At 38.0% G+C, this 19,537-nt stretch overlaps 1 protein-coding gene across 6 annotated transcripts in view; it reads left to right on the forward strand.

Moving 5' to 3' along the window:
- Positions 1-19,537, forward strand: part of MTA3 (metastasis associated 1 family member 3) — a 211,745-nt gene that overhangs the window by 145,681 nt on the left and 46,527 nt on the right. For all 6 annotated transcript variants that reach the window (XR_005718373.1, XM_040224560.1, XM_040224561.1 and 3 more), the window contains exons 8-9: positions 918-1,017; positions 14,544-14,732. Coding sequence is in view for 5 of the 6 variants with exons in the window: in XM_040224560.1 (XP_040080494.1) it covers positions 918-1,017; positions 14,544-14,732 (289 nt within the window). In the remaining variant the exon portion in view is untranslated. The remainder of the gene's footprint in view (positions 1-917; positions 1,018-14,543; positions 14,733-19,537) is intronic.

A 19,537-nucleotide genomic window follows, 5' to 3' on the forward strand; every position in this document is an offset into this window, starting at 1 on the left:
TGGCTTTGAACAAAAGCAGCTGGTTATGAAGAGTGCACAGTGCGTGATTCTGTTCAAGTTGAGTAAAACTCATCTTGGGTGTTAGAATCTGGGATGCTTGCTCCCCTTGAGGAACTGTAGTGACTGGGAAGGAACACAAAGAGTCTCTTGAGTGCTGTCAGGATCCGGGTCTCGACCTGCATGCTGGTGACATGGATGCATTGACTTTGTGGTAACGAAAGAGTGGTACAATGTGTACTTTTTGCATATGTTTTATATTTTAATTAAAACCTTAAAAAAAAAACCTTCCTCAGCTAACATGTTAAAGCGTAGACAACAAGCCGGAAATCTTCTCTTTATGTTTTATTTCTTGAAGTTAGAGTTCTCTATATATGGGAACGCCTTCTAAATCATTAAATTTAAATCAGTACTGTGATAATTGTTTTTCTTTCCTTAAATGGAACTCTGTTTCATATTCCCCAAAGGACTATGTAACTACAGTTGTAATAAGTTGCTACAGTTGATGATATCTCATTTCAAGAGAAAAACATTACTGGAATTTCACCATTTGGGCTAAAAAGGTGGTCACAACATGCTTTACAGTAACAGTCAAATTCTGCATCTAATATATTTCTCATTTTTGAAACACAGTTGTATACCAAATTGTTAACTACATGAAATTTCACTATAGATCTTTCCCTTGTTAATGCCACACAAACTTAATTTCATTATAATGACCTATAATGTATAGTGAATTGGCTTGTCATTTCTTAAATTGTAAAGAAGATACTTTTTAATCTGATATTTGATTCTTAAACATCAAAGAACTTGTTTGGCTATTACAATTATTCATTTACTACCCAGATTTTTTTTTTTCTTTCAAGATAAAAGAACAACAGTGCCTTAACCTTTCCTCTTTGTTGTTATGGTTTATCCAGTGCTGTTGGGACATTTGCTCGAGCCCTTGATTGTAGCAGTTCCGTAAGGCAGCCTAGTTTGCATATGAGTGCAGCTGCAGCTTCTCGAGACATCACCTTGGTAAGATGCTGTTTGAAATTTGGGGCTTATTATTTCTTCTGCTGCTTGTTTAATCTAAAAGCTGATATAGCAATGTTGTAGACCTGAGAACTTCCCGGTCTAAGCCCTGCTGTTAGGTTGATTTGGCTTGGCAGGTCACTTAACTGGGCTGTCTCATTTCTAAGTCACCCCCTTCTGTTTGTAAACTGAGACAAGCAAGAATGACTATTCACCGAGTGGGTACAAAATGATTATAAAAAAAAGAAAACATTTTGGAGAAAACAGTTCAATGTTCTAATCCACCTGTCTTGACTTTTGTGCTTTTTTGATGTACTGTGTCTATGTACATAAATGGCTGTAGCTCACATGTAGTGCTTTACAATTTTTTAAGTGAAAGTGACCATTTCTTGAAACCATTGCTATAGGAATCCTTTTGTTGTGTCATTATTTAGTATCAGTATTTAAAGTTTGTTTATTTTTTTTGGTCTGTTCATTAACGAAAAGTTCTGTTTTCCCAAATTATTTCATTATATTATGGTTGCTATCTTTTAAGACTATTTCCTTTCTTCCCTTGGTGATCAAATGAGGCTTTCCACATTCGGTTTAATTATACCACTATGGCTAGAGCTTGGCACTTGCTTCTTGCTCTGCACCCTCCAACAAAGCAGACCTGCATATTTTTGCCTGTTGAACTTCCTGACTGTATTGATTTCCACTCCCCCTGAGATAGGCATGGTATGATACTCATGTTATTAGTACAAATGGGAAAACTGAGGTTTGACAAGGTTAAGTTGTTTGATATTCATTACAGGTAATAAAAGTTAGCATTTTGTTTTCTGATGGAGTACAATTACAGGTTTTATTACTTTCTCGCTATACTCCAATTTCAAATGTTTTACACAAAATATTTATCATGATAATATAAAAACTTGTACTAGAATGTGCGACAAATTTGTTTCTTACAAAGCTTTTTTGTGTTTTTGTACAATTAGAGGTGTAAACATTAATAGTCTATAGTCTTTAAGGAACCTTTTTCTTTATCCTCTCTCAAAGACTAGAATATTGTTTATGGAAAAGAGTTTTGTTATCTTGTTTCTACATTAATTTTTTATGAAAACTTAGGGGTTTCAAGATAGGCTTGTATTTTGGTTGCTTAGCACCTTTAGATGCAAAAGTATATGTGTGAGTTTATGTGAATCAGAACTTCATGGAACCTAATCACTATCTGTACACATAAAATTTTCCCCAATTCTGAAAAAATTCAAAAATAAAGTACAGCAGCAACCAAAAAAAAACAGTTTTGTCCTCATTACCCAAAGTAGAATATTCTTATCATTTTGTTATGTTTCCTTTCAGCCACTTTCTATGCATTGTAAACAATATACTAGCAAATTACAGAATAGTACAGAGGATAAAATAATAATAAAATACCATGCAATGCCACCTAAAGCAGATGTTAGTATTTTATTTAGTTCTTTGGAGTAAACGATTTTTCCACCACTATCAGTCAGTTCAGTCACTCAGTCGTGTCTGACTCTTTGTAACCCCAGGACTGCAGCACGCCAGGCCTCCCTGTCCATCATCAACTCCTGGAGCTTGCTCAAACTCAGGTGCATCTAGTCGGTGATGCCATCCTTTGCCGCCCCCTGCTCCTCCTGCCTTCAGTCCTTCCCAGCGTCAGGGTCTTTTCCAATGAGTCATTCTACCACTATATTATTGATGAAATCGCTAATACTCTCTCCCTAATCTTATTCCCCATCCTCTCTCTGTACCTCTGACCCTGATCATCACTGCCTCCTGAGAAGAGGCAGCTGCTTTATCAAGTGTACTGTGTATCTAGTCCTGTTTTTCTAGTTGTGCTATGTATTGATGTTTCCAAAAACAACATAAACATTGTCTTACATGTGTTTACATTTACTTTCTTACATTTTGCTATTTGTTTATTGATGAGATGGCGCCATGTTAATAAATATGTACTTCCATCACTCACTTTTACTGGTTGGTAATACTTGGAGTATACTTTCACAGAATACTACTCCATATTATATATTTATTCTTTTACCAATCAGTGAACATCTGGAGTGCTTGAAAAGCATTTTCTCTTTGCTATTACCCATGATGCTGCATTGGGAATTCTAACACATGTCCTTTCTGAGCATGTGTGCCAGCTTTCTAGGCTGTAATTAAAATCAGAATAATTATTCATAGTGATTCATAAGGTAGTTCTCATTTTCAGTTTGACCACATGCATCAAAATTATTCTATACACCATACTAGAAATTTGTAATCCTTTAAGCAGTAAATATACTTCTTTCTACCTCCATTTCCTTACATTGTCTTCAAAGCCGGGACACTTGGTATGTTCAGACTAAAATTTTTTACTAATCTCATGCTGCTGCTGCTGCTGCTGCTGCTGCTGCTAAGTCGCTTCAGTCGTGTCCGACTCTGCGACCCCACAGATGGCAGCCCACCAGGCTCCACCATCCCTAGGATTCTTCAGGCAAGAACACTGGAGTGGGTTGCCACTTCCTTCTCCAATGCATGAAAGTGAAAAGTGAAAGGGAAGTCGCTCAGTAAGTGTCCGACTCTTCGTGACCCCAGGGACTGCAGCCTACCAGGCTCCTCCGTCCATGGGATTTTCCAGGCAGCAGTACTGGAGTGGGGTGCCATTGCCTTCTCCGAATCTCATGCTATTTTATTTTAATTTATATTTCCCTGAGTACTTAATGAGGCTCAGCATGTTTTCATAATGACTCTTCAGATTTTTTTCTTTTTGTATTTTAGATTAATGTATCCTTTGTCCATTCTTCACTTATATTATTATTCTTTTTTTTTCTAATAGTTTTGAAGTTTTTTTTCGTATGTAAGACAAATACATTTGGAGTTTATATTTTTAAGAATGAATTGAGGTAGCAGTCTCATTTTTTCTCCATATGGAAAATTACTTATTCCAGCATCTTTTATTGAATTTGTTGTTGCCTCAGAATTTTGTAATGCTTCTTCTATCTTATTTCACGATCCTAAAAATGTTTAGGATTCTTAATCTTGTCTCTCGTTTCATTGACCTATTTGTCCCTGTGAAAGCACCATATTATAATAAATTTTGATATCTGATAATAAGTTCCGCATGACTTTGTTTTTAACATAGAGTTGAAGCCATTTAAAAAGAGCGTTTTATACTGTGCCTCCCTTCTACCTCGTGTTTTTCCTAACACTCTAACATAACACTGTTTCATATAAGAATCTGCAAATTTTTTTTCTAATGTTGCATGATTTTGCCTTGTATAGAGAAACTGTTACTTATGTATGTAGTCAGTCTCTTGTGATTTGACAGTGTTCTTATAAGATAATGGTTCCCAGATTATTAAGGGGGAGGGGGTGCTATCCCTGTTGTAATCCAGCAAATTCCCTCTACACTTGAGGAGTGAGAATACAAAGCCAGTTCCTGAGATGGGACAGAGCTGTTGTGATAAAAGACAGCTGGGGCTGGGATTTGTCTTAAGTTCACTCTGACAGGTGAAGAGCAGGTGTGTGGGCTCTTGGCTCACAGCTGTGGTGACTCTCTGCTTCCCACTGCTGGTAACTGGTGGGACAGCGGATGAATTTCTTTTAGAAGAGGGCAGTCTTCAGGATTCAGTATTTGTTTTTGTTCAGTTGAAGGCCATTGTAAAAAGAAACATTTTAAAGGGGATGCAATCTTTATATCTTAATTAGTTTAAATATATGGTGTGTGTGTGTGTTTTTAATACTTGCTTATTACGTGTCATCAAGGTAGGTACTTTCATACCCTCCAGTTGTTATCATCTCTTCTGTTTTTATTTTGTTTAGTATTTAGCACTTTGGAGTCACTTTTTAATGACATTATTATCTTAAATTATGTGTTATATTATAATTTTTTTAAGCATCAGTATGCTCAGAGGCTTAGGAAATTGTGTTTGTAACAACTTGTTTGTACAGCTGGTTTCAGAGACAGGATTTGGATCTTGACCCCTCCTGAGGAGTTCTCTCCATCAGATTACCTCTTCTGGTTTGTTCTCATTAAAGTAGCTTGAGTTTAAACATCATCATTGTCTGTACTGAAGATTTTGTCTACAACATTTATGTGTCTTGGTTTCCTGTTCTACCTAGTCTAGCTTCAACTTCACTTGGACTTTTTATATGTTCTTGTGTTGAGATTGTATTACTTTCAGTTGCATGAAATTGACATCTTTTAGAAGTCTTGAAAGCAGGGAGAAGTTACTGCCTCTTTATTTCAAAGGTCATGCCTTTACCTTTAATCCTGTTTGCCCAGTGGTATCTGGGCCAACTACTTTGATGCTAAAATACGAGATCTTAAGGCATTTCTATAAAAATGGATGGCAGAGGTTTAAAATTAATATTATGTTGATAATAAGAGTTTTGCAGATTGTTTCCAAGAATAATGTGCAAAAGGTTGCTAAGTTGTTTCGTGCCATTAAATGAAAATGGCTTCATCATGTAGTTGAATTTGAAGAGTTGGGCTCTCATTTTGCTTTCATTGTTCACAGAGCCACAGGTGAGTACCATTCTGTCAGGTGACCAGACCGTGGATCTGGAGAGCACAGAGAAGGGCAGGGTGCCTAGGGCGCAGCTAAATAACAATCCATTGTATGCATATATTACATTTTGTTTATCCATTCATCTGTTAGTAGGAACTTGAGTTGCTTCTACCTTTTGACTATTGTGAATAATGCTGCTATGAACATGAGTGTACAAATGAATGTGCTTTTTTTATTCTTTTTTTTTTTTCCCTCTAGACCTATAGCTTTTGGTCCATATAGCCATGTGCAAGTTGTTTAACCTCACTATGTCTGAGCTTCCTCTACAGCAATGGTAATAATAAAATCTTTCTGCCCTGAGGTTATAGATTGACAAGAAGAGGGTATGCAGACATGCCCCTATTATTTGCTGATATATGTATCCAAGCATAGAGAAGTTGATGTAGCTGCGTTGGCTTGCCAGATCATACCTTGGGGCTGGGCTCGGGCCCCTGGGCATAGAGCTTGAGGGGCATAGAGCTCACTGTGTCACTGACTGGTGCGGCCCAGGCTGGGGTGGCCCCAGGGGACAATGGCCGCCCTGGAAGCTCCCTGCTCTGCCCCTCTCCTGCCTTTATATAAATTCTCTGAATCACCTTTGCATAGAAAATAAAAGTGTTTGCTTTGTAAAAAAAAAAAATTGTCCAGATTGGGTGGAAGCAATTAATTTATTGCTATGTCACAAGTCTTTTTGAGCTTCCATCAGTATTCCAGAAGTGATTGTGTTCAGCAGTTTCTGCATCTTCACTTAAGGTAATGTTCACAAACACTGAGCTCATCTGGCTCTTGCAGCCCCGTCTTCACTAGAAGAGAAAGCAGGCAATGCCTCAGTGTCTTCCTTCAATCTCCAGAAAAGCCTGTCTCTGACTTACCTCGTGGCATCAACTTGAGGATTAAACAGGATAATATTTGTAGATAATTTAGAACAGTGTCTGGCACATTATAAGAGCTCAGTAAATGTTAGTTGTTATTGTTGAGCTGATGATGACAATGTTGCATTGCCTTTCCCCCGTCTTTGATGAGTCTCATTTAGTTTCTTCTGATTTTATAGCATTATTGACTGAAAGGGTTTTTTTCATGCCATATTTACTGTCATTGTAGTAGATTATCAAGTTTGAACGTGATCATTAGGCTATGATTAACCATACATTTTAACCATTTTAACATAAGTATTACAAGGAAATCACTTAGAGTTTAAAGATCTTCCGCTTAAAACAAGCTATACTTTTTACAAAAGAAAATTTTCCCATCAAGAAAAACTTAGAAAAAATAACTTATTTTTCTGATAAGAGAAAGTTTATTTAACCAACAGTAGTTTTATCCCTCAGATACTCTGTTAAAATGCCAGCTGTTGACCATGCTCTTCACTATTTGTTTGTGATTCCTGTTCACATCAGACACTTCATTTAGGGCTTTGAGGGTACTGGGAATTGAGATAAGTTTGGAAATCACAGTCATTACATCATTTAAAGAAATTGTACTCGGTACAATATATAAATCTAGTGAACATTTTAGGCATCAACTTGCATTTAAAAAAAAATCTAGTCTTCACAATGAACATAAAATTGATTAAATGAGAATCCATATAATTCTTAAAACTCATTTTGCTAAAACTTACGAGTACTTCTGAGTATCCACATATCCAAGACTAAAATTAGAATTTGAACTAATGGATTGCCACTGCAGTAAAACAAGCAAAACATGAACTTTTCCTTCCTTCTAAATACAGCATTAAGGCAATACTTTACTACATTAAACACGTTTTCTTTTTGTCTGATGATCTAATGCAGGTAAGAATTCTAAAATTATATAAAATGACCTTAGTTCAGTTCAGTTCAGTTGCTCAGTCATGTCCAACTCTTTTGCAACCCCATGAATTGCAGCACGCCAGGCCTCCCTGTCCATCACCATCTCCCGGAGTTCACTCAGACTCACGTCCATCAAGTCAGTGATGCCATCCAGCCATCTCATCCTCTGTTGTCCCCTTCTCCTCCTGCCCCCAATCCCTCACAGCATCAGAGTCTTTTCCAATGAGTCAACTCTTCTCATGAGGTGGCCAGAGTACTGGAGTTTCAGCTTCAGCATCATTCCCTCCAAAGAAATCCCAGGACTGATCTCCTTCAAAATGGACTGGTTGGATCTCCTTGCAGTCCCAGGGACTCTCAAGAGTCTTCTCCAACACCACAGTTCAGAAGCATCAAAATGACCTTAGAGACACTGCCAACTGTCTTGGGGGCAATTGTGTCCTTGTGTTAAGCATCTGTTTATCCATCTGTTTTTTCCTTTTAAATTTGAGCTTAAATTTGTTTTTATTTTTTGTTTTCAGTGTATGTTGCCTTTTACTTGACTTTTCCTCCCACGCATTTAACACTAATATAAGAAACATTAGAAAATCACTGCACAATTGAACTATGGGGAAATATAGTGAAAACTGGTTTGACTTCTTTGTTGAGGGTTTGTGGTAAAGAGATTTGAATTTATAAGTTTGTGTTAATGAAGGCTTGCTGTTACATTTCTTTAAACTTTTTGTATTTTGAGATAATGTAAAAATGCACTAAGACTTCCTGTCCTCCCCTCATCCTGATTCCCCAAGATTAACATTTACCATGTTTCCTTTATCATTTTTTCTCTATATTCATTTGATTATTTCTGAACTGTTTGAGGGTAAGTTTGGGCTTCCCTTGTAGCTCAGTCAGTAAAGAATCTGCCTGCAGTGCAGGAGACCCAGGTTTGATCCCTGGGTTGGGAAGATCCCCTAGAGAAGGAACTTGGCTAGAAAATCTCACGGTGGGCTGCAGTCCATGAGGTCCTGAAGAGTCAGGCACGACTGAGCGATTAACACTTACTTACTTACTAGCTTGCTTACTTACAGAATAGATGTACCTTTATTTCGAAGTATTTGAGGAGGTTATTTCCTGAAAGAACAAGGATCGTTTCTCACTTAACCACAGTACAGTTTTCAGACTCAGGAAATGAACATTGTTATAATACTGTTATCTAATCTAAAGGCTTTAGTCAGATTTGCTAGTTGTCTCAGTAATGTCAGGAGAAAAAAATTTTCTCATCCAAGATTTACTTGAGAATCACTTACTGCATTTAGTTGTCTTATCTCCTTAATTACCTTCAATCATGAGCAGTTCTTCACCCTTTTTGTCTTTTGCGACCATGGCACTTTGAAGAGTATAGGCCATTTACTTTGTAGAATATCCCTCAATTTGGGATATGGTTATAATTTGATTAATAATTAGAGTAAGTTTTTATTCTATCCAAGTCTTTGGTCAGTTACATCAGGAGACTTTCCATTTTTCCTTAGGTTTTCAAATTTAGCAACATAATCTTTCATAGTAATTTTGTTTGTTTTTGGCCATGCTGTGCAGCTTGTGGGGTCTTAGTTCCCTGACCAGAAATTAAGCCATGCCCTCTGCATTGAAAGCCTGGAATCCTAATCACTGGGCCACATGGGAATATTCCTGTTATTGTTTATGTGTCACATTTCTTATTTTTTCCTTGATAGTTTTGTCAGAAAATTCTCTTTTTCCTGTCTAAAAGATTTTAGATTACTTGATTTTCTTATTGTATATTTGTTTTCTATTTATTATTTTCTTCCTTCTTTTCATTCGCTTTACCCTGATATTCCTATACCAACTTTATAAGACCAATTTTTAGCTCATTAATATCATTTATCTACTTTTCTGTTATTAGTAATTAGGATTATAAATCTCCCTCTCATATTTTAATATGTAGTATTTTCATTATCACCTGGTTCTAAGTATTTCCTAATTTACTTTATACTTTTGCAGTTGATTGGGAGTTAATGTCCAAGGAAATGCAGTTCATAAATCAGTCTTAATTGCTTTAGGGCTTCTGGTCAGAGAACATGTATGATACCAATTATTTTAACATATTGTAATTCTCACAAATACCTGGAATATCCAGTGGTTTTGCTCCCTCAGAGGTGAAAGTGGTCTTGCCCATTTTCACCTTAGCATAGTAGGAAGCTGACTGGTCTGTTCTCTTTTGTAGCAGTTTAGAAAATGCCCTCCAGGTGAAAGCTCAGATCTGTGGGGAAGCTTGCCTCTCATGCCTCCTCTTTCTGAATTATCTTAGGTGTCCCCACACAGTTGTATCCTGTGTTTGTCTGGTTTGTGTCTAGAATCAGAGCTGAGGGAAGACCCCACAGTTATGCTCAAAGTAAGATTGGAAGTGACATTAGGGCCATGGGGTTACCATCGCCTGCCACTCCTAGAGCTTTCTCTTGATAATAATGAAGGTATGAGTTCACAGAAGAATATGTCTCTGGGTGTCTTATGGATTGATATGAGTGAATGACAACCAGGTCCCCACAAACCTGATTATGAGTGAAGGCTTTTCCTTTGAGGACTGTGCACTGAAGCAAAAGTTAATTGGATGGCATACTACTTACATATAACAAATTTTGCCTTGATCATGGTTTGAGGTTTAGTCATGAGAATTTCTGTTTCTACTTGAAAAAAAAATATGCTCATTAATTTTAAAATAGACTTGATAGTCTGAATGGTGTATATTGTGCTGGAGTTATACATATAAAATTTTTGTAAAACTCTTAACAAATCAGCAGTTCGTACTAATATATATGGGTATCATTTTGGCATTGCCAAAATGTTACATGTTGGGTACCTGGGAAACAGATTCTGCGATGAGATTTGAATGCTGGAAATGCTTAGGGAGCGTTGTTGGGATCTACACCTGTGGAAGAGAAGGGAGGGAGGCAGAATTGAACAGAGGGAGAAGGTGGGCTCTGATGCTGAGTGAATGAAGGCCTCAGCCAGTACCCTCCTGCGTCATTGGATGCAGGCTGCCCCGGGAGATGGGGGAGGTGAATCTTTCTTAAATGGAGATCATTCCAAAGAGGAGCAGCAGCTGTAGGCTGTTTGCTCTGCTCACAGCGCTGCTAGCACTGGGTGAATAAGCTCCTAATTCCCCAAAGGGAAAAACATGGGTTAAACTGCCCAGAATTTCATTGCTTTATAAACAACAAGCATTAATGTCTTGTGCACCCCTCTACAGATTACCTAGGGTTCTGCTGAACTGTACTGGGCTGATTCAGATGTGAAGCTGTAGGTTGGGTCCTATTGTGTATCTCTCTTCTCTTCTGTTGGCAAATATCAGTAGCACAAGTCTAAAAGCACAAACTCATATCGAGGCTCTGTTATGTCATGCAGCGTAACATCCAGTTGGCCACACAAGTCACATTGCTAGGCCCAGCCTCAACGGAGTGGAAGAATACACTCCCTTGGAGGCTCACAGAGGGAGTGAATATTCGCTGAACAATAGTCCGGTTTACCATAATGTAATTCTCTTTGATGAACAAAAGATGAGAATTCCACTGCCAAGATTTCATTGTCAGTCTTTATCCTAAAATACTTCTGTTTGTCATCTCCATCTGTTTTGAATGAGATGAAATGTGACAACACCTTCACCACTATTTGGCAGAGAGAAAAGCTTGTGCTGAGCTGTTGTGATTTTTTAAATTGAGTTTTGAATGGATTCTGTATCTGTATCTGTGTGTATCTGTATCTCTATTTAGAAGATGGTGTCTTCACAAAGTATTTAGCTCAAGGGAGGATTTTCAGTTTTAAATGCTTTATCTTATTTTCAATTGAGATATACATATAATAAAGTATATTAAGTACACTTAGATGCAGGCTTATAAATTTTTACATGTATGTACATGCATATAACCACCACCGAGATCTAGGTGATGAACAAGGATCCCGTATGCTCCTTCCAAGTCAGTGATCTCCTCTTCTCAGGTAATCATTATTTTGACTGCTCTCACCATAAATTGTTATTTTCCCCAAAATTCACATAAATGGACTCAGCCAGTATGTTCTCTTACATGTCTAGCTCTTTGAGTTTTTACCTTAACTGATAAACAACGGGCTGTTGGTTATATGTCATGCTCTTATGTCTTTTCTTAGCTTATTTCTGTGAGTCTTCACTGGATATTGTCTCCACTGTTTTAGAAAGTATATTTTGTGCTTCATTTGGCTTTTTAGGGTTGGATTAAACTATACAAAATTTCATTCTGAAGAAGCTTCTATGTGTGTCAGAAAGATGGCGTTAATGTGGACTCAACAAATAATATGATTCTCTGGTTGCCTTTGTGATCCTCTCTGGTCATTGATTTTAACAGAATTATTCCTTAGGCATTCCACAGTGCCTGTGTCTCATGGGATGTTTATTTTCTTCACATAGTGATCATTAACTGCACTTTCCTCTGGGCTGTGGTGTAAATATGGGCTTGGAGGTTTCATAGCTATGGTCAGCCTTAGTCCAACCTATTCTTTCCAGTTGATTTGTGACACAAGGCAGGAGCTAGTCTTCAAAAGCAAAGCTTTGCTTCAGTGTTTAGAGATATAAACACATTGTAAAGAACAGAATCTTTAAAACAACCTGATCACTTGGGATTTGGGTTACTGTTATTTATAGAGGCCAGGATATTTTTCATACTTTGAAGCTTTATTAGATACTAGCCCATCATCATTTTAAAAAGTACCTATAAGAAAGGCATTTTCATTCATCTAACATGAACAAAATGACTGAAAATCCATTCATGCTTTGAATGGTTGGTATAATATCAGCTGAGAGAAACTCATTTAATTCTGTGACTTCTGGTTTCAGAGCACCTGTGTATTATAAAAATCACTTGTACCTCCTCAGGAATCTCAGCAACAGTTAATTTGTATAATTATTGATTTTTGAATACCAATAGCTTTTTTTTTTAGTTATGCACTGTAAATTTTGGAGTTTTAAAAATTGTTCATGGGATATATTATTAACTGAAGAGATCCCTAAATGATATTTGTCTTTGCATTTCCATAGATCAGTTATCTAGAAACAATAGTTTTTTATTTTCAAGGATGGTGTAAGAGTGAATTAACAGTGTATGTACAGTTAAATTGCTGAATCTGTCAACTGAAAGGTTATCTAGAAAGGTGCAGTTTAGTTGATTTTGAAGTATGCAGAACTCAAGTGAAGAATCAAGATCAGTTCCAATATTTCTGTAACCCCTGCTGCAGAAGAGTGAGAAGAGAAGAAATTCACTTGTAGGTTGAAGTTATTATTCTGTGACTGTGACAGAGCAAAAGGCCACACATGGTCAGCGTGGTCTCAACTGAGATAATAACTAGGAAATTGATGATGAAATCTCTACGTGTTTTTGTTGTGTGGAGTGCAGTGATTGAGGGGAGATGTTAACCCTTGTAAAAGCAGTTAATTACTGTTCCTAATCATGTCCTAAATTCTGCCTGTTCTGTCAACAAATTCATATTCCATACCCTATTCAGCATCTTAACGTTATCACAGTGTTACAGATTTTTTAGTCATATTGTAGCCAATTTTTTTCTCTTTAATAGATATTAGCTGCTATTTGAGCTTACTTTATGCTTTTGTACAAGTAGGGAACTGTCTACTGTCCCCTACCAGTTATTTCAGGACCATAGCTAAATTTTAAAAACATCAGTTCAATTCAGTTGCTCAGTCGTGTCTGACTCTTTGCGACCCCATGGACTTTAGCACACCAGGCTTCCCTGTCCATCACCAACTTCCGGAGCCTACTCAAACTCATGTCTATTGCATCAGTGATGCCATCCAGCCATCTCATCCTCTGTCGTCCCCTTCTCTTCCTGCCTTCAATCTTTCCCGTCATTAGGGTCTTTTCCAATGAGTCGGTTCTTCGCATCCGGTGGCCAAAGTAAAACATAGATGTGGCTCTGTCCCCATTTATAAAAATTTTTAGTTAATTATCAGCAGATACTTTGTGTAAAAGGTGTAACACATGGCTTTCACATGTTAGAAAGTTTAAACAGAATTAGCACCCATTTGGCGAGGATTTGATCACCAGCCACATCTGCGCCACACCTACATGCTTATCTAGACACAGAGCTGACTGTCCTGTTCTGCAGTTTTCCTCCTACGCATACAAATATGTGTGCATATTGTGAACGATCTTTTAAAAATAAGCTAGACCCAAGGTACTTTTTGAAAAAAGCTGGTTATATTACCCAAATTTATATTTCCTCCCTTTTTAATTGCTTTTCAGTCACTCACCTTTGGAATATGTATGAAATCCACGCTGGCCTAGGTAGCTGTTTCAAGCAAGCCTGGTCATTTGTTTTTGGTCTTACAGAATTTCAACCAACTATTTTTACGTAGATATGTTATTTTTTGTTTTGTTCTGTTTTGTAAAGCGTCTGTGTACAATGCCAGAGACCCAGGTTCGATCCCTGGGTTGGGAAGATCCCCTGGAGAAGGAAAGGGCAGCCCACTCCAGGACTATTGCCTGGAAAATCTCATGGACGGAGGAACCTCGTAGGCTACAGTCCATGGGGTCGCAAAGAGTCGGACACGACTGAGCGACTTCACTTTCAGCTTTTGTTTTAACATGGATGTGTAATTTTGTCTTAACCATCATTCTCAGCTTCATGGTGTTTTTTTCCTCCATCTCTCGTTTCTAGTATATCATTCTCTTAATCCAACCTGAAAATATTTTTTCTCACTCTCTAATACATCCTCTGTATTTTTCCCTTGTCAAAGAAGACTGTGCCAGCCTTATACGATAGCTGAGGTGACTCTGGCACTTTGAACCAAAAGGATGGTGAAACTTACTGGGTTCCCATTTTAATTCCTGGAGGTCCTAGGTCTTCATGGTTAGAAGATCTAGCCATTTGTTGCTCTAAGAAAATACATTTTAAAAAAAAATACATATCTTAAAAGATACAAATCATCATTTTCTTAAAAGCAGTATGTGATGTCTTAAATAATTGAATAATCTGTTTAAATTTTTCTTAATTATGTTACTTAAAAAATACTAAGTATATTGTTGTTAATTAGGTCCATCATACATTTTAATATCTGTTCTTTTAAGATTAATTCTTTAACAGATTATTTATAATCAAGAAAATTTGCCTTTCTGGCTAATTTCTTCTCTCATTTTCTTTATTTTTTTAGTTTCATGCTATGGATACGTTGTATAGGCACGGCTATGATTTGAGCAGTGCAATTAGTGTCTTAGTACCACTTGGGGGACCTGTTTTATGCAGAGATGAAATGGAAGAATGGTCAGCCTCTGAAGCTAGTTTATTTGAAGAGGCATTGGAAAAATATGGCAAAGACTTCAATGACATACGTCAAGACTTTGTAAGTAGAAAACTGTGAATTAAGTAAAATGTTGGAGTGGGAATATTTTATCGCTTAAAAATTTGATAAACCTTAAACTATTCATTAGCAAGCCTGTGACTTAGTAATTTTTGTCTGCTCAGTATATAATGCAGGTCAGTATTGTGGAGAGAGAAATTGACATTTGTCCTGAGAAGTAATTGTAAGACCCAGGGTCGGGAAGCCTCAGATTCTTGTTATAAACGTTGGCAGTATGAATTCATTCTCTTCACCTTTCTCTGAGTTCCAGGTTTAATTTATGCACAGCTTTTCTAACCATTTGCACTAGGTACTTCTGATCTTTGCTTTTTAAGCTTGTTGTTCTCCTTTAGACTTTGGGTATTTTTCTGGTTATCTTACTAATCATTGAGCCTGAATTTGATACAGACCTCTAATACAGAAACAACCAGTACCAAGCAAAGCAGGAGGATTTGCTTTTTGGGTTTTCAATCTTCATTCTTCCTGATAATGTACATGATCTTAACTTGTGTTTTAAATACTAGGTAATTGTGTCTACTATTGTGTACTTGCTTTGTCTTATGGAATTGCATAAGCTTACAGTCTCTTTGAAATGGAGAAATTTCTATTTGTGAAGTTCATAAATAGCTTTCTATAGCAGTCATTTTTTTAAATTATGAGAATAGACTCTTTATAATAGACCATGAAGTATATAATGTGAGCCAGTATCCTGTCTTTTATGTTGCTGCATCTTTTTAAAATTATTCTGAAGGAAAATTTTACTTATATCAGTTGATATATTAAATCCCAAACATGATAATTAAAGCTGTTAGTGTCACTGACATTTGTTTTGGCAAAACTTCACTCACACCCAGATTGTTATATGTCATGGTTTCAGTTTATAGGGTGTGCAGCTGGTAATTTAAAATGCATTGGTGGCATTTAGCTTCAGATGGCCAGTGTTACTAACGTAATATACAGTTACTACACCACTAAATAGAAACCACAAAAACGGAACCCCCTAAAGAATAAAGTCTGCAGATCTGATGAAGGAGTAGAAGATGAGGAGCACCAAAGTGAAGCTGTTTTTCCCTGCGTTGACTGTGGCATGCTCATTTTATGTCCTGGTAATCATTCTGAACTCAGTTCAGTTCAACAGATGTGTGTTGAGCACCTGCAACACACTAGGCGTGCTCAGAAATGCATTGTGGGCCTTACCTCAGAGAATGATTTGCAGTTGTGATCAAGAGATTGAAAGATAAGCTCTCAAGTAAAATATAGTGTAATCATTTCTTTCAGCTGTAAGGACAAGTATTGTGGAAGTGGTGGGAAGGGAGCTATTGCTTGTGCCAGTCAACTCAGGAGTCTCTTTAGGGAGTTATCTGGCATTTCAGCTGGACCCCTGATGCGTAAAAGGAGAGAATAGCAGATTGACAGGTGTACACTGAGGTGTGAAACTTGTAGACAGTCCTCCTGGGCACTTAATACAGGACTAGGAAATAACACTCAACAGCAACTTAATGAAATACAGTTGGACATAGAAGCTGGCATTCATAGGTAAAATAATGGTGTGAAAATGAGCATAACAGCAATAATGCTGTTAGATGGGTTTTTGTGACCTTCATGACCTAATAAAATTCTTGTAAATTTGTTGCATTATATATATTAGGTTTTCTGAAGGTAGTTAGAATGCTTGTCAATGAGCCAGTCCACGCTGGATCATTGTATTTTGAAGATTGGAATTAGCCACCAGTGTCAAAAACCTTGGGTTTCCCGGATGATTCAGTGGTAAAGAACCTGCTGCAATGCAGGAGATGTGGGTTCCATCTCTGGGTTAGGAAGATTCACCAGAGGAGGGCGTGGCAATACACGCCAGTATTCTTGCTGGGAACGTGCTGTGGACAGAAGAGCCAGAGGGCAGCGGTCCATGGGGTCACAAAAAGTTTGATACGATTAAGCAACTGAGCATGTCAAAAACCTGAAAGAAGATAGACCTTCAGGAGCCTAACTGTTCAAAGGGTTTTTGTTTAGTGTAGTTTTGAATAGTTTTTTGTAGTTTTGGGTGTTTGTTTTTAATCATTGTAGCTTTTGCCTTATCTTTTTGTTGAAATATAGTTGATTTACAATTTTACTTTCTGTTATTTTATATATATATATATATATATATATATATATATATACACATTTAAAAATATTTTTTCCCCTTATGGTTTATCACAGGATGTTTTGAATATAATTGCCTGTGCTATACAATAGAATCTGTTTATCCATTCTGTATATAATAGTTTGGAGTTGTTAACCCCATCTTGAGTGTTGTTAACTTATTATCTCTCCCTTCCACCACCCTATACTTGAAATATATAAACTTAAAGGCCATATATGACAAGCCTCCAGCTACCATCATCATCGGTGAAAAGCAAGTATGTGAAAAGGTGTTCAGCATCACTAATTATCAGAGCAGTACAAATCAAAACCACAATGAGATGTTGCCTCATATCTGTTGCTGCTGCTAAGTAGCTTCAGTCGTGTCTGACTCTGTGCGACCCCATAGACGGCAGCCCACCAGGCTCCCCCGTCCCTGGGATTCTCCAGGCAAGAACACTGGAGTGGGTTGCCATTTCCTTCTCCAGTGCATGTAAGTGAAAAGTGAAAGTGAAGTCGCTCAGTCATGTCCGACTCTTAGCAACCCCATGGACTGCAGCCCTCCAGGCTCCCCCGTCCCTGGGATTCTCCAGGCAAGAACACTGTAGTGGGTTACCATTTCCTTCTCCAGTGCATGAAAGTGAAAAGTGAAAGTGAAGTCGCTCAGTTGTGTCCAACTCTTAGCGACCAACATGGACTGCAGCCCTCCAGGCTTCTCCGTCCATGGGATTTTCCAGGCAAGAGTACTGGAGTGGGGTGCCATTGCCTTCTCCATCATATCTGTTACCTATTATTTTTTTAAAATGAGAAATGACAGATGCTGGTTGGGATGTGAAGATGTGTTGGCATGAATTCTTCTTTAAATGTTTGGTGAAGTCATCTGGTTCTGGGCGTTTCTTTGTTGGAAGATTTTTGATTACCGATGCCGTCTTCTGTTCACATTTTCTATTTCTTCATGATTCAGTCTGGATTGTATATTTCTAGGAATTTATTCATTTTTCCCTAGATTATACAATTTGGTGAGGTGTAATTGTTCATAGCAGTCACTTAGGATCCTTTTATGTTTCTGGATGTCATTTGTAAGGGCTTTCACTTCTGATTCTGTTTATTTCAATCTTCTCTTTGTTTTTTCTTAGTCTAGCCACTGGTTTGTAGATTTTGTTTTATTTTTTACTTTTTTTTTTTTTCCCCAAAAAACCAGCTCTTAGTTTATAGATATTTTCTGTTGTTTCTTTGTTTCTTCTTCATTTATTTCTGATGTGGTCTTTTTCTGATAATTGGAATAAATTTCTTTTCATTCATTTTTTTTTAATCTTTTCCTCCTCTGACTGGATAATTTCTAATGACCTGTCTTTGAGTTCACAGATTTTTCTGCTTGATCAAGTCTGTTGTTGATGATCATCATTGTGTTTTTCATTTAATTCATTGTATTCTTCAGCTTTAGAATTTGTTTGGCTTTTCTCAAATAATTTCTTTCTGTTGAATTCTTGTTTTGTTTGTACATTGTTTTCCTAATTTTATTGAATTTTCTATCTGTTTTTCTTACCGCTCACTCAACTTTAAAACAGTTCTTCTAGATTCTTGGTCATGGAATCCTAGATCTCTATTTCTTTGGGGCTAGTTTCCTAGAAAATTACTGTTCCTTTGGGGGTGTCATGTTACTTTGTTTTCATGTTTCTTGTAGCTTTGTGTTAATGTCTGTGCATTTGATTGAGCAGATACAACAGACTTTACAGACTAGTTTTAGTGGGCAGTGAGTGCAAGGGCACCAGCTGAGTGGTGTGTATTAGTTCCAGCTCCTGGGAAGGCCCATTAGTGTAGCACACATTCAGCCCCGTGAGCTGAAGTCAGAAGACTGCAGGTGTCAATGTCAGTGAAGATTGCAGCAGCCAAGAGTGAAGGTGTCTGCAGCAGCAGAGAGGGCTGTTGGGGCCCTCCTGATCTTTCTCCCACAGTGCATGTCTTGGGCAAAGGGCTCCCTCTTGGTGCTGAATCTGTCTTTGGAGTGCCTCCGTGGTGGCAGTGATGCCTGAGGTGGGGGCATGCTTGGATCACTGAAGCTGGGGGTGGAGTGTGTGTGCTCACAAAGTGACTGCAGCATGTGTTCTGGTGCATGGGATGTGAGCTCATGTGGAGGAGCCAGGGGTCTGGGGTGTGCATGTCTCCTGGGAGGGGTGCAATAATGTCTCCTTCTCTAGGAGGCTAGCAGCAGCAGTGCTCTTGGTTATTACCTTGGTGGCAGAAGCTGCCAGCTTTCTCTGCAGAGGAGGCTGCTGAGGTTCACTCCAGCAAACACTACAGAATCCTCTAGTGTGCAAGCTGCCCGTATTCCACACTGCTGAGGGGCTGCTGAGTCCTCAGTGACCAGGGCTGTCAGTCTTATCTGCAGAGCAGGCTGGTGGTGACCGCAGCGGTATCCACCGTGTGGCTTATGCCGATGTCCTCCACCCTTCGTTGTTCTTAGCCATTTCCAGATGTCTCAGCTGAAGTCCATCTCTTCAGTGATCCTTCCTGTGCAGTTATTCTCCACTTGTGGCTACACTGTGTTGTTGCAGGTTCTTATTTGACTCTTGTATTCTCCTAGGGCAAGTTTCACTTGTTGCTAACTGTCTAATTATTGTACCAAGACTGGTACATCCTCCTCTCTCTTGCCGGCATCTCTCTCTCCCTGTCTTTTGTCTAGTTTG

This window comes from Oryx dammah, unplaced genomic scaffold (assembly GCF_014754425.2).
Source record: "Oryx dammah isolate SB20612 unplaced genomic scaffold, SCBI_Odam_1.1 HiC_scaffold_25, whole genome shotgun sequence".
Taxonomy (NCBI): domain Eukaryota; kingdom Metazoa; phylum Chordata; class Mammalia; order Artiodactyla; family Bovidae; genus Oryx; species Oryx dammah.